This window comes from Andrographis paniculata, unplaced genomic scaffold, assembly GCF_009805555.1.
Source record: "Andrographis paniculata isolate CXL003 unplaced genomic scaffold, ASM980555v1 Contig95END, whole genome shotgun sequence".
In the NCBI taxonomy this organism is placed as follows: Eukaryota; Viridiplantae; Streptophyta; class Magnoliopsida; order Lamiales; family Acanthaceae; genus Andrographis; species Andrographis paniculata.
This window is the reverse complement of record NW_026137634.1, coordinates 476,291-489,083: the sequence shown is the minus strand read 5'-3', so window position 1 is coordinate 489,083 and position 12,793 is coordinate 476,291. Positions and strand designations below refer to the sequence as shown.

General features: G+C 35.2%; 2 protein-coding genes across 8 annotated transcripts; both read right to left on the bottom strand.

The window, feature by feature from the left end:
* Window positions 1-1,450: 1,450 nt before the first annotated feature.
* On the bottom strand, window positions 1,451-3,764 carry LOC127243268 (photosynthetic NDH subunit of subcomplex B 3, chloroplastic). The gene is made up of 6 exons (XM_051263201.1): window positions 3,531-3,764; window positions 3,296-3,397; window positions 2,428-2,481; window positions 2,049-2,111; window positions 1,897-1,959; window positions 1,451-1,688 (listed from the first exon to the last, which is right to left on the bottom strand). The coding sequence occupies exons 1-6, from the start codon at window positions 3,690-3,692 to the stop codon at window positions 1,653-1,655; spliced, it is 480 nt and encodes a 159-aa protein (XP_051119158.1). The 5' UTR covers window positions 3,693-3,764; the 3' UTR covers window positions 1,451-1,652.
* Window positions 3,765-4,459: 695 nt separating this feature from the next.
* Window positions 4,460-12,793, bottom strand: LOC127243264 (transcriptional corepressor LEUNIG-like). Of its 7 annotated transcripts, none has more exons than XM_051263187.1 (19): window positions 12,655-12,793; window positions 12,149-12,247; window positions 11,521-11,618; window positions 11,311-11,420; window positions 10,635-10,964; window positions 10,470-10,558; window positions 10,222-10,300; window positions 10,056-10,131; window positions 9,824-9,876; window positions 8,961-9,278; window positions 8,324-8,521; window positions 7,109-7,354; window positions 6,882-7,017; window positions 6,434-6,543; window positions 6,205-6,354; window positions 5,440-5,595; window positions 5,198-5,314; window positions 4,881-5,090; window positions 4,460-4,792 (listed from the first exon to the last, which is right to left on the bottom strand). In XM_051263187.1, the coding sequence occupies exons 2-19, from the start codon at window positions 12,178-12,180 to the stop codon at window positions 4,643-4,645; spliced, it is 2,658 nt and encodes an 885-aa protein (XP_051119144.1). In that variant the 5' UTR covers window positions 12,181-12,247; window positions 12,655-12,793; the 3' UTR covers window positions 4,460-4,642. The 7 variants fall into 7 exon arrangements, 6 of the variants coding, with proteins under 6 accessions (XP_051119144.1, XP_051119146.1, XP_051119147.1 ...); XM_051263189.1 differs by having other exon boundaries at window positions 7,109-7,339; XM_051263190.1 differs by having other exon boundaries at window positions 8,324-8,494.

Below are 12,793 nucleotides of genomic sequence, written 5' to 3'. Positions count from 1 at the left end.
TTGTTCATCCACACATTTTGTTTATACCATTTACAAAATATATCTCATTTTCTTATAAAAATTTATTCAGTAATAATAAAATATTATTTTTATATTACCAACATAATTTACAATACACACTGAAAAAAATTAATTTAAATCACTAAACAATTAAACTCATTACTTTTCTCTCATTTGGTTCTACTTTTACCTTTCTTCTGAATAGTAAAAGAAATATATATTCTTATTATTATATATTTTAATAAAAAACTGAAATCAAATCACTTATACAAACATACCTCTTTAATTTATTTTGATTATTAAAATATATATATATATTGAATTATTAAATTTTTATGAATAAATAAATTATATTATATATATATTGTTTTAGGGGAATTGTTTTGTATTGACTATGGAACATGGATGGAGTGATACCTTAATGAAGCTTTGTGTCTAATCAAATCGAATTGAAGTCAAGAATGATTCTTTCGCGAGTTTTTCTCAATTTAATGCAATTTCATAATTTTCAATAAGGACCGTGTGGATTGGCTTAAAAAATAAGCAGAAGCCAAAAGCAGAAGCAATTTAATTTTATGTTTGGATAAATCATTATAAAAACAGCATTCCGTATAAAAAACTGTTTGGACGTTAAGTGCCTTTAAATTGTTAAGATGCGGTTAATATAATACTAGTATTTTTCTATAACACTTTTATAATTTTATTTAAATTTTATAAATTATATTTAAAGATTTTAAATTAAAGTATACAAAATGTTCTTTTAAATTTTGATTATTTATATTTTAAAATTTTAATTTAAAGATAATATATCAATTAAACATAAAATTACAGTATAATATTATATAATTTGTATTTTATAATTTATTTTAAAATTTTATAAATTATATTTAGTAATTTAAGTATAATTAAAAAATTTATATACTCTTATTTACATTCGGTATTTAAATTTTAAATTTTAATCCAAATATAGTACATAAATTAAAAATAATAATGAATTGTATTTTTTAATTTGTATTAATATAATATATAAGTTATTTATTTTTATATTATATTATATTATTGTATTTATTATTATTATTATTATTATTATTATTATTATTATTAAGGATAAAATAGTAATTTTAACTGAAAAGTCCTTCTGTTTATTTCAAAAGTTACCCCCAATGTGCTTATGAAAAAAGCACTTTTCAACTTAAAAAACTGCTTCTGCTTTTGGACAGAAGCCAATGCAAACAGGTGCAAACTGCTTTTTTTAGAAGCAGAAGCAAAAAACTCCTACAAGAAGTCAATCCAAACGGGGCCTAAATCCGTATTGCCAACAGCAAAATATAAGGTCTACCAATTATTTCATCTAAAAATAACCTGATCGAAATATTCAAAACACAAAAAGAGTTACAGTATTGTTGCAACAACTTTACACCATAAATAGAAGAAAGAATCACAAAACAAGTACAAACAAGAAAATGTCTATTCATCATAATATTGAGAAACAATTTCATAAACCCAAAAATTGTTGATTAAATGTGAAAGTAAGTACACGAGTGACAAAAAGTGAGAGATAGAGATCAACTACAAGTGTTCCAAATTGCTAAGAACTTGCCTGAGGCTCTTACAATGGCTAATTTCCCCTCATTTCATTATCGGGTTTGCCGTCATTTTTTCCTCTGAGGCAACCTTTGAACAACAACCTATAGAAATGAGAATTCGAAGTTATTTTCAAATAAGGTTAAAAAACTTCTTGAAGCTGAGCTATACTAATTTCCGTTCTCTCTTTGTGGTTTTCGATTACAACAATCTTTCTTTTCATGACTATATGAAATAATGAAAAGGATATCAATTTGGACAATGGGCTTGTTTGACATAGAGATGAGTTATGCAACCTGTACCCGGCATTACCTTTCCACTGTTCTCTTTGTTTCCGACAATTGTTTGGCAGGCTAATCTCCAAGACTCCGGTTTCTGTGAGCAACGAGCGAATACCAATGAATATGGTCTCATATCTCATTTAATTTCAAGAAAAAGAAGTTGAGTGCAGGAAGTAAACATGCCTTTTTGAGATACCGAAGCTCTGTATTTGTTCTCTCGTTCAAGAGATCCTTTCCATTGATAATCTACAGGATACAGATATCATAAGCTGTAAGATAGATAGCTATAAGTTCTTGATACTAATTTGTTATTGTTGGAGTTTCTCCGGATGAGAGATTGAAAGCTCACACTATCTGTCTGTATTCTCTAGTCAAAGAATGATCAAACAATTTCATTTTATTTTTCTAATGTTACTGGCATAAATAGTACTGAATTAGTGGTTCAACATGCACATTTTTGCGGCATCATTACATTCTTGAAATGTTTACTATATGAGGACAGCATTAGACATTGTTTTTTTTTTTAAAGGACCAGAAGTAGGCAAGAAGTTGGTTGTCTCACCTCCACGATACAAGTTCCACAGCTTCCACCTCCCCCACAATTCATCAACTTTCCCTGTCACCAAGAAAACTTCAATCAAAATTGTGGCAAAGATGACACTTCAATATATGAGAAGTACTGTTAGCCTCTTGGGCTCCATTTACTGACCAACTCTTTTTCAAGCTTTTCATTATGCAATCCCCTATAAGAATACGCTATTTTATCTTACAAAACACCATATCCAACCCACTATTTAACATTGAAGGTGGAAAAGACACTCTGAAATTTATGTTTTTTTATGCGAAATAATGCAATTTCTTGGTGAACCTAGAAAGAACAGGTTGTTACACTCTCCACTTGTGAATCTTAATATGCAGCCGCCACAACTACCACTTGTCATTGTCATGCTATATGGTTTAAAAAATTTGTTAAATAATGGCAGTATGTTTTCAACATAAGTGATATATAATTGTCGAATGAATTGATTCACAAAGTGATGCTGAAATAGAATTCTTCCTCCTTCCACTCAATGTCTGAACTTGGATTAGACAAGAAAATTAATACATCCAAATTGAAGAACTGATGCTGAAGTAGTTATCAATGGATGGAATTGGCTTAGGAAATGGAGAGATGAAGAGTTCAGAGTACACAGATGGTGGTCAAAACCTAAAATTGCTAAAATAAGTCAGAAGAAAGTGGAACACACTATTGGCTTTCAATCCTGATAAGATCATGAGACATCCATAAACAACAAAATTTATATATCAGTGCTGTCTTGAACACAAATAACTTCTGTTCAATTTTGCTTTCCAACTCCAATGAAACAATGCAAGAACAATTATGATCAACAGAAACGAAAACGAAAAGAGAATGTGCAATTTTAACTTACATATACGGCGTAGAGCTCAATCTTGTTATCCAACATTATGTTCCTAAGCAGCTTCTCACCGCTAATAGCTGTGGTTCTGTTCACTGCATCTCCCGGATTAGGCTACACCACCAATAAATCGAATAATTGATGTAAACATGCAAGCAATTGTTCATCAAAACAAATAAAAAATTTCAGAAATCAGCATCCAATAGAAAGTTGAAATAATAGGGAGTTAAAGGAGAATCGGATGTACCCCGAGGAATTCTAGCTCGATTTCTGGTTTTTCAGGTTGCGAAGTGGAGGAAGCACTTGCTAAGGAAATGCAAAGGCGTTTTGTCGGAGAAACAGGCGCGGCGGAGATCCGTCGGTTGGTGCGAAACTCCGGCGGGCAGAAGGAGAGAGGAGATAAACTCATGGTAGCCGTAAAGCGCAAGAGGACTATGTGAGGCTGACGTGTGGACAACGGCCATTAATGCCACTTACACTTCCTTCCTTCGTTTTGTGGCTTTAAATATTCCATTTGTATGAATAAGGTCGTGTATATATATATATATAAATGGGATTAATTATTTTTTAATATATATAAATAAAATACATTGAATCATAAAATAAACTATATACTACTATGTAATACAGGTAGATTAGTACATAATACATGTTGGTTATTGTAAATTTCTGCAAAGAGACCGTACATAAATTATGTTATTTGTTAACACGGTAGACGTGTGTGTATCTTTTCCATCCAACTACATATTTTTATATTATAAATTTTTCAAAAAGGAAAAATATATATATAATTTTTCCAAACATAAATATTATCTCCAATGTAGGATCCAACATAGGAAGTCCTGATTATTTGAAATCATGAATTCAAACTCTCGCCATTATAATATAAAAAAGTTCTAATATATACATACATACATACCCTCCCTGGCTATTAGATTCGATTGAGATTTACGCGGTGCACATTGTCAAAAGCAGCTGCAGGTACCCACGTTAAAAAAATATACATAGTAATAATAATACATACATACAAACCACGATATACCCCATAGCAATGTATACATTAACACATGCTGATTTAATTCAAATCATAAAACGAAAATTTGTTGTTCAAATGCTGATTAGAGCTAACCAAAACCCTAATTCACATGAATTAGCTTATAACAGAAAAAGGAAAAGTGAAAACCAACAGTAGCAGCAGTTAAGTTCACTAAAACTTTCTTCTAATGCCCAATTCAACTTCAAAACAAAAACAACCATTAAAAAGCACCAAGTATCATCATCTCCAATTCAATTCATACAGATGCCTATATACACACACACACATAACCAGAGGTAGCCATTGATGAACACGCTAAATACTCACTTCCACAGTTTGACATACTTGTCATGGCTAGCAGAGGCAACCAGGCCATCCGAAGCTGCCGATGCTGCCAGCGATGCGATTAGCCTATCGTGCGCCATCGCAACCGTCATTTTGGCATTCTCGGACATGTTCCAAACCTCCAGGGACTGTATGCGCCGAGCTTAAGCTTATTAGTCTAGTCACCTGAATAATACTTAGAAACAAGAATATAATTTGATGGGACCGATTACTTGCCTGGTAACAGCCAATAATGAGCAGCAAAGAATAGGAAGGATGGAAGACACAGGAATAGAATTTGTTTCCGGTGCAACTGAGCTCATACAGACACTCGCCTTCACTGCTTCCAGCTCTTAAAGTCCACACTTTTACAGAGTCGTCGCTGACTGATGCCAAGAGCTCTCCCGATGGATCCCAGCATATGGAGTGAACGGGTTTTGTGTGACCCTAAATGAAAAGAATATGCGCGCATCAACATCCAGTGTCATCAATCTTTCGATATAAACCTTGATCAGAAATAGAAATCGAGAATAGCATTATATTGAAGAACAAACCTTTAAAGAATGTCGAGAGACCTGTGTCTCGGCATCTAGAATTGATACAATATTGTCAGAAACTGCAGCAAGGTATCTTCCATGACGCGGTTGGAATCTCACTTGGGTGGTGCTGCCCTAATCCGATCAAAGAGAGAAAGTCGACCAAACCATTATTAGCTTGCTTTCCTAATAACATCAGAGATAGAAAATGCAGACGGAACACCGGAACAAGTTGGGATAAAAGAAATATGCCATTGTACCTTGAAAACTTTGGTGCAGCTGCCATTGTTAATGCTCCAGTATCGTATCTCCCCATTGTCATCACAAGAGCAGATGATATCCTCTTTATTAGGATGAAAATCCAACGATGTTACACATGCTGAATGGCCTGTGAATGTGCGGATCGAATAGCTAGGCTGCAACAAGTGCATTTACAGTGTCATCCATCCACTAGTAATCTCAAAAGCAAGCAACGTTCTGAGTTAATATGCAACGTGCATTCGATTATAATAAAGGAACAAATGCCATTGAGAGCCTTGAAATACAAAACTGCAAGTAGAAGCTACCGAATCAGACAAAAATAATCAAATGTAATAATCTCTACCTATTCCGACAAGTAACCACACGTAATATAACCTTAGATATCTTGGGAAAATGCAATGTTGTACGCCAGGTGTTGGAAAAGTACAGTACGAATACCATAGTTGTTGGCTTCACAGGGTATTAATATGAAGTAATTAAGAGAATGGCATCGGCACCACACCTTAACAGTATGCTTTGTAGGAAACAAATAACAAAAAGATAAAAGCAGAGAAAAAGAATACGACGCAATAGAAACCGTATATAAACACCTGAGAACATATAAAAATGTGACAGTTGAACGGTATAACAGAGTGAGAAGAGCACTTTTAAAATTGTAGAGAAAATGACGAGAATATAAAGCATATTAATGAGGAAAAGCAGGAAAAAACAAACTTTCTTAAGAAGGAAACAAAATAATTGTAGTAAATGCGTTGGCAACTAACATTGTCGGCATCCCAGACTCTGACAGTTTTGTCAAAAGATGAGGTGGCAAGGCGGGCCATACTAGGACTGAAACGAACATCTGTAATAAATGATGAGTGTTCTTCGAGTGTATATTTTCGCTTCAGAGTGTCCGTGTGCCACAAAACAACCTGCTTTGTGTGAAGAATAAGTTCCAAACCATTTCACGAGCCAACGTTAATAATTAATGACAATGAAATTGATATTGACCTTTTTGTCATGATCACCACTAGCAAGCAGCTTTCCATCAGATGAGAAGTGACAACACACAACTTTATTAGAACTTGCACAAACGGATTTCACTTCCTCAAATGTGAAACCTGAATAGCATGAATATCAAATTAAAAACAAATACTTACAAAGATCTTTCATATGAAAATGAAACTCAATTTTCTTTAAAACCTCAAACTAGTTTCTACAAGTTCATGCTTACAATCTTACAAACTTTCTATAAAAACCTCAAACTCTAAATGGAGTTGTAGTAGTGAATATAATAGAGTGAGAAATCTGAGCAGGATATCATTTTCAATCTTGCAAGTCTCGTAATACATAAATGTATTTGAAATTGAATAAATCATCTCCACGTGACCATAGGAATGCATATTCTGGAAACCACCAATGTAGGCTTGAGCAAAGAGGAAAGAAAGACTTCACTTGCCTTTGCTTACATCCATGCCACGCCCAACATCGTCTCCAAGATCAGCATCATCATGGGACAGAAACGATTCAACATTATCTTCAACATCATCCATTAAATGATCCATATCGGCTGGCGTGAACTTTTTATCATCCCACTACCATAAGATAATATTATTGGTAAGTTCACGGATACTACAAACATGCTTTTATTCAACCGAAGGCAAAAAAAAAGAGAACTATTCTTACCAACTGATTTGATGGAGATTTAAGAGTGCCACTGTTGTCAGCTCCAAATTGCATCAGTGGCTTTGAAGAACCAGCACTGTGTGGAGGCAAAGCAGGCATTGACATTACATCTCCAGCAGTATGAGTTGAGGGAGTCGATGGAGCTGAACTTGGGGACGGACCAGCTGTGTTTGGAGTTCCAGAGCTATTGGCTGGGCCAGAAGATGCGGGATGCCTCCTCTTTCTTCCACTCTGATTTTTAGAACACTTGAAATGGTAGGAAACACCCATGTTAGAGTATTATTCTACCTTCAGATTTGATATCAATACACTTCCATCAACATGATTGCATCATTTTGCGGGGCTTTGTAGCAGCTTATAATATATCACTAGAATCAAATGCATTCTGGGATGCCTACAGATTTGACTATCAATTAGAATTCTAAGAGCATTAGATGCATATTGCAATTATCTATTTTCAATGTGAAGAAATTCCAGCAATTAGCATAATATCTTCTGATAAGCAAAAAAATACGTTCTTCTATGGAATGCTCACAGATAAGGCGGCAAATCTCATGGCTAATTTTTAGTATGGCCTGCTAGTGCTCAAAGCAGAAATCTCACTTTACATTATTTGCAGTCAGCGTCTCAATTTCCGTATTTAGAGTTCAAACTACTAAATTCTACTGCATTCTAAACTTCATGTATTCAATGGATGCATAACTCTTCAACACATAAACTAGAGAATCCTACATATGCAGCTTCAAAACTTTACAGGATCTAAAACTGTTGTAAAATGGATGTTTCGTTGAGGCTTATTTAAATTTTAATGGTAAAGTAAATAAGTTGATGAGATGACATCTAATATGTTCAATATAGTTCTGTTGAACATGTAGAACTATTTCTAGATCACCTGCACTACACATTAGACGAAATGACATTTGTCAAAGATAGTAGTACAACGATTTTGTTCATGCATTAAGAACAGATAGAATCTTGACAATGTTTTTGTTCACCATAACAATGTGTTTACGCACAACACAAAGTTCGAAATATGATTTACAGCAGGAAAAAAAATGAGTCTAACAATGCAAATGAAAGCTATAGCAAGAACATGAAGACACATTATGCGCAGGGATCAAAAGATTCTTTTGTTTCAAAGCAGCAGTGCTTATAAAACTTAAGATTATATATATATATATATATAATCCTACGACGATATGAAAAAGGATTGACCTGATCATTTCCATGGAAGGAACTCGACACACTACCATCACCAGCTACATGCCCTGCGCCCATAATTTTATCTTGTTGGAGAATTTGATTTGAACTCTGAGGCTGCTGTCCAGAGAGAACAAGCTGCTGTATCTGCTGCTGCTGTGATTGAATACCGCTTTGTGACTGTTTCTGTTGTTGTAGTTGTGCAAATTTCAACTATAAAACAGGTAAAGAGAGACATCCATATGTAAAGAATGTGCAGAGAGTTAAGCAAAGTTTTAGACAACACAGCATGTTTAGGCCCATAAAAAAGAGCAGTTTCAATTTTAGTCTCATTCTCACCAATTACAGAAATTTCAATTGAGTCCAAATTATGATAGATTTGGTACCATAAGACTTTGGGTCATTAAAAGCAAAGGAGTTAACTCACACAGTGTTAATGTTCCAAATTGTACCAAGATCTTTGTGAGTGAATCCTATCAAAATTGATGATGTACAACCTTCTAGGACTAAAATTGCAACAATTTAGCCTCAGATTGAATTTTCTGCTTGGGACCAAATTATAACATTGATTCCAGTAGAACTAAAATTTCTTTGGGCAACACATGCTATTTTACCCAAGTCTGTCATTCATAAGATTGTAAGGATGGCAAACCTTCATTAACAAGTCTGGATCTGCACGGGATAAAACTGAGCCACCAGCTTGCAAGGGTGATGTCATATTAGCAACTACATTATCGGCTGAATTAGGGAGCCCATCTTTCCCCAAAGCCAAACTTTGGTTGTTCAGAAGCATTCTGATTCTTCTGTTTTCCACATCACTTGCAGAAGGGGACGCCAAATTCTGTTGTGCAAGCACAAGCTGCTGCGGGTGGTGAGGTGCTAGCATCTGCAGTTGATGTAAGGGTTGATGGCCAGGAATGATAGATTTCGGCTGCTGGAGAAGTCCTCCATTCCGAAGCTGATCAAGACCCTATGAGATTAAAATTGTCAAAATATACACGACGGAAATTGGAAGCTATGAAAAGAGATGGACCACATCAAAAGTATATAGAAACTTAGAAGGCGGCTGGTCAAAAGAATATAGAAGCTTAGAAGCTGGCTTGATGTCCAATCACAAAAATCTACATTGATCCCAAGCTTCAACATATTTTGGATATTTGGTACAGTTAATGTGCCTGCATAGCTACATATATTTATCAAGAAAATTATAATTCCCCTAAAGATTGTGAAGCCTTGGAGATGAGTTCCAAAAGCATTAACACAGTATCAATAAGGATATATACCATATTCAACAAAAACTGTAAGGGTGTCTCTAGATGTCAGGATTTATAAAGAAGGTTATTAAAGTCATAATAATAAGTTCATTATGTATTTGTTTAGATGGATTGCACTGCATTAAAAACCCTAGGTTTTATTTCAAACTATATTTTGAAAGATTCTATAACCATATATTGTAATATCGTCAAACACTATATAATCGCATAAATGGCATGCAAAACCATATAATATTCTCACCATTAGTGGCAATCCTTTCAAAGTCAAATTGTTCCCACCTTGATTCTGCGACCCTAGATCCATAAAACTAGTGTTAAGTAAAGCACATGTGCAATAATTTGAGCTTCATGAAACAGGGACATAGCTAAGTTTCAAGCCCATCCAGGCAATCAGATTGTGTAGGGACGCTTCATACAACAACAGATAAAAAGAAGCAAAATTAACTGCAGACATAAATGAACATAGCATTTACCAGGAACCCCAATCAATGACCCTTCAAGGCCTGCAGCTCGGGCATTTAATATTGGATTTATTTCAGGCTTGACATCCTGTTCATGATATGAATGTCATGACATATTCGCAATTCGAAACACAACATGCATAACGGTTATTATGAAAAAATTAAAATAGCTACTAACAGCGGTAGAGCCTGGGAATTGCTGGCTGCGGGGTTGACCATGGGGCCCCATACCACCAGCTGTGGCAGGCGATACCGGTCTGCCAGAAAAATATATATAATTAAAATTTGAAAAAACACATGAGCACCATACATACTTGAGGAGATAAGATTACCAAGATGAATATTTTGTTATTTATTGCTTAATTTGAAAGAATTAACATTTACACTCGTACAAATAGATTCCATTAGGTAGTCAAATTAACATACCCAGATGACTGACTAGGTGCTGCAGCTGATTTCAAGATTGAAGCATGGTTTGAATCCAAAAGTGAGTTGGCATTATTCCCTAACCTTTGCTGCAAAGATATGTCAAAAAGATTATTAGCTATAGAAACTAAATGACCGATATTTCCATGCTCTTCGCAACTTCACCTTCATAACGGCATCATCCAAAGAATCCCTCTGAAGAGGGATATTTAACTTCTGATCAGACAACTTTGCTGCAAGGGCATTAGCAACACCAGGACTTTGCTTTGCAAGAGAATCATTTTCACCAATCCCATTAGTCGTACCATTCAGGAGGTGGCCACCGCCGCTGTGCTGTTGCTGCTGTGCATGTTGGTGATGGTGGTGTTGCTGCTGAGCCTGCCTCTGCAATAAAAGCTGCTGCACCTGCATCTGCTGCTGATGCTGTGAGTGGTGTTGCTGCTGCAACTGCTGCTGATGTGGTCGCTGTTGCTCTCTAGCCTTCATCAGCTGAGTCTTTTTCCATTATATATATTTCCCCAAACAAGAAAAGTAAGTAATAATATTTCAACACGGTATTGTGAAATGTATAATTATTGTTCATGAATCTATGCAAGGAAGTGTGTAAAATGAATTATTATTTGGTGTTGTCACTAGACGAAGTCTTCAAATACATAGTACTCCATATAATTTTGGGGAGGCCCGAAATTTTAGCCAAGTGTTCAGGCAATAAATTGCCTAATTTCAGGATGATTGTAATTTTTTATGAAAGATGAATACTAACTGTTAAAAAGAGATCTTGTTAAAGAAAACAAACAAATAGCATATGCAAGTGTCCAAGATCACTTCAGATTTAGCGAACCTCAATGTAAGATGCGGCGGCATCTGAAGCTTTCTCGCTTGTCCTGGCAATGAATATATCCCAAAACACCGACCACCATTCAAGCAGAAAACCACCAGGAGCATCAATAGCTGTAACATGCACATAAACGATAGGCAAAATATCATGAGAGGGGACCCTTGAGAAAGAACACGAATGCCCTCCTTGAATACATGTTTTCTATATACTAACCAACAGGGTCAGAAGAGACTTTTCCCTCAGCTTTGAAAGTTTGGGCAGAGGCCTTCAGATCTCTCTTTATGAAATAATCATGAATATATACATCCAACCTAAGAGCAACAATTCAGAACCTTGAGAAAGTAAGTGGACAAGTTTATATATGAAATTATAAACAGTATTCCAAATTCATTATAGGTAAAGCTTTGTCTTGGAACTAAGTTCGTATAGACAGTTACGCACACATTACCACGACCCAAGGACACACTAAGCAAGAAAACAGACAAATCATAATCTAAGAACCAAATGAGTGGAAAAATAAAAATAAAAACCCTCGAAATCCATCTGCAAGAGTTTGATGGGGAAACGAAAATCCTTCCATCTAGTTGTAGTAGTGCTAAGAGAATCTCCAAATTATTTCAGTTAAAAGACAATAGGGTCGGACAAAAATTCTGACAAAGATTAAACAAACTTTTACGAATTCACTGCCTCAGAAACGACAAAAACTAACAAAATCGAACCTAAATCACGAGAATAACCCCAAGAAAACATGAATCTTGAAAACATTGGCGTGTATTAAAAAGAAGATAAGAAAGAACTTATGCGAGGAATGAATTGGAAAAAGATATCAGAAAAGACTTACATTTTATCAGCTTCCCAAGTGGTCTCAGTCATGCTTTCAGTCAGAATACAAACGTCAGATCCTAAAGACAGACTTCCCCTTTTCCCACCACTTCAGCCTCTGAAAACCCCACAATTACGCATCAAGCTCTTGAAGTACAAGAAATTGCAAGACTTCCGTTAATAACAATAAACAAAGAAACACGAACAGACAAGCAATAACCCCAGAAATTAACGGATTCACAAGAAAACCAATAAACACTAAAAACATAAAAGAAACAAAAGAATAGCCGGACACAAATTGGACTGAGGAACGCGAGAAATATAGAACCAAATAACACCGGAAACTAATGCAACACACAGCGCACGCCTATACTCACATTCCTGAAACTAAATTAAAGCGGCTTAGCTCAAACTGCTCAAATCAACTGAATTTTTTATTTCAAACAAAGCAATGGATTCCCCAATAGATATTCCTCAAAAGGGGAAAAACACAAAGACGATTAGAAGCTAGTTCCGGAGACGAACGCAATTCAATTTGAAGTTTCCTTGATCAGCAACTATGGCGGAGGGAGGGATTTGCGAAATCGGAGGGCTGTTGCAGAGACTGGCAATGGCTCGACAATGAGAACTATTGTTTAAAGCCAAATTGCGAAAGGCGGAGGAC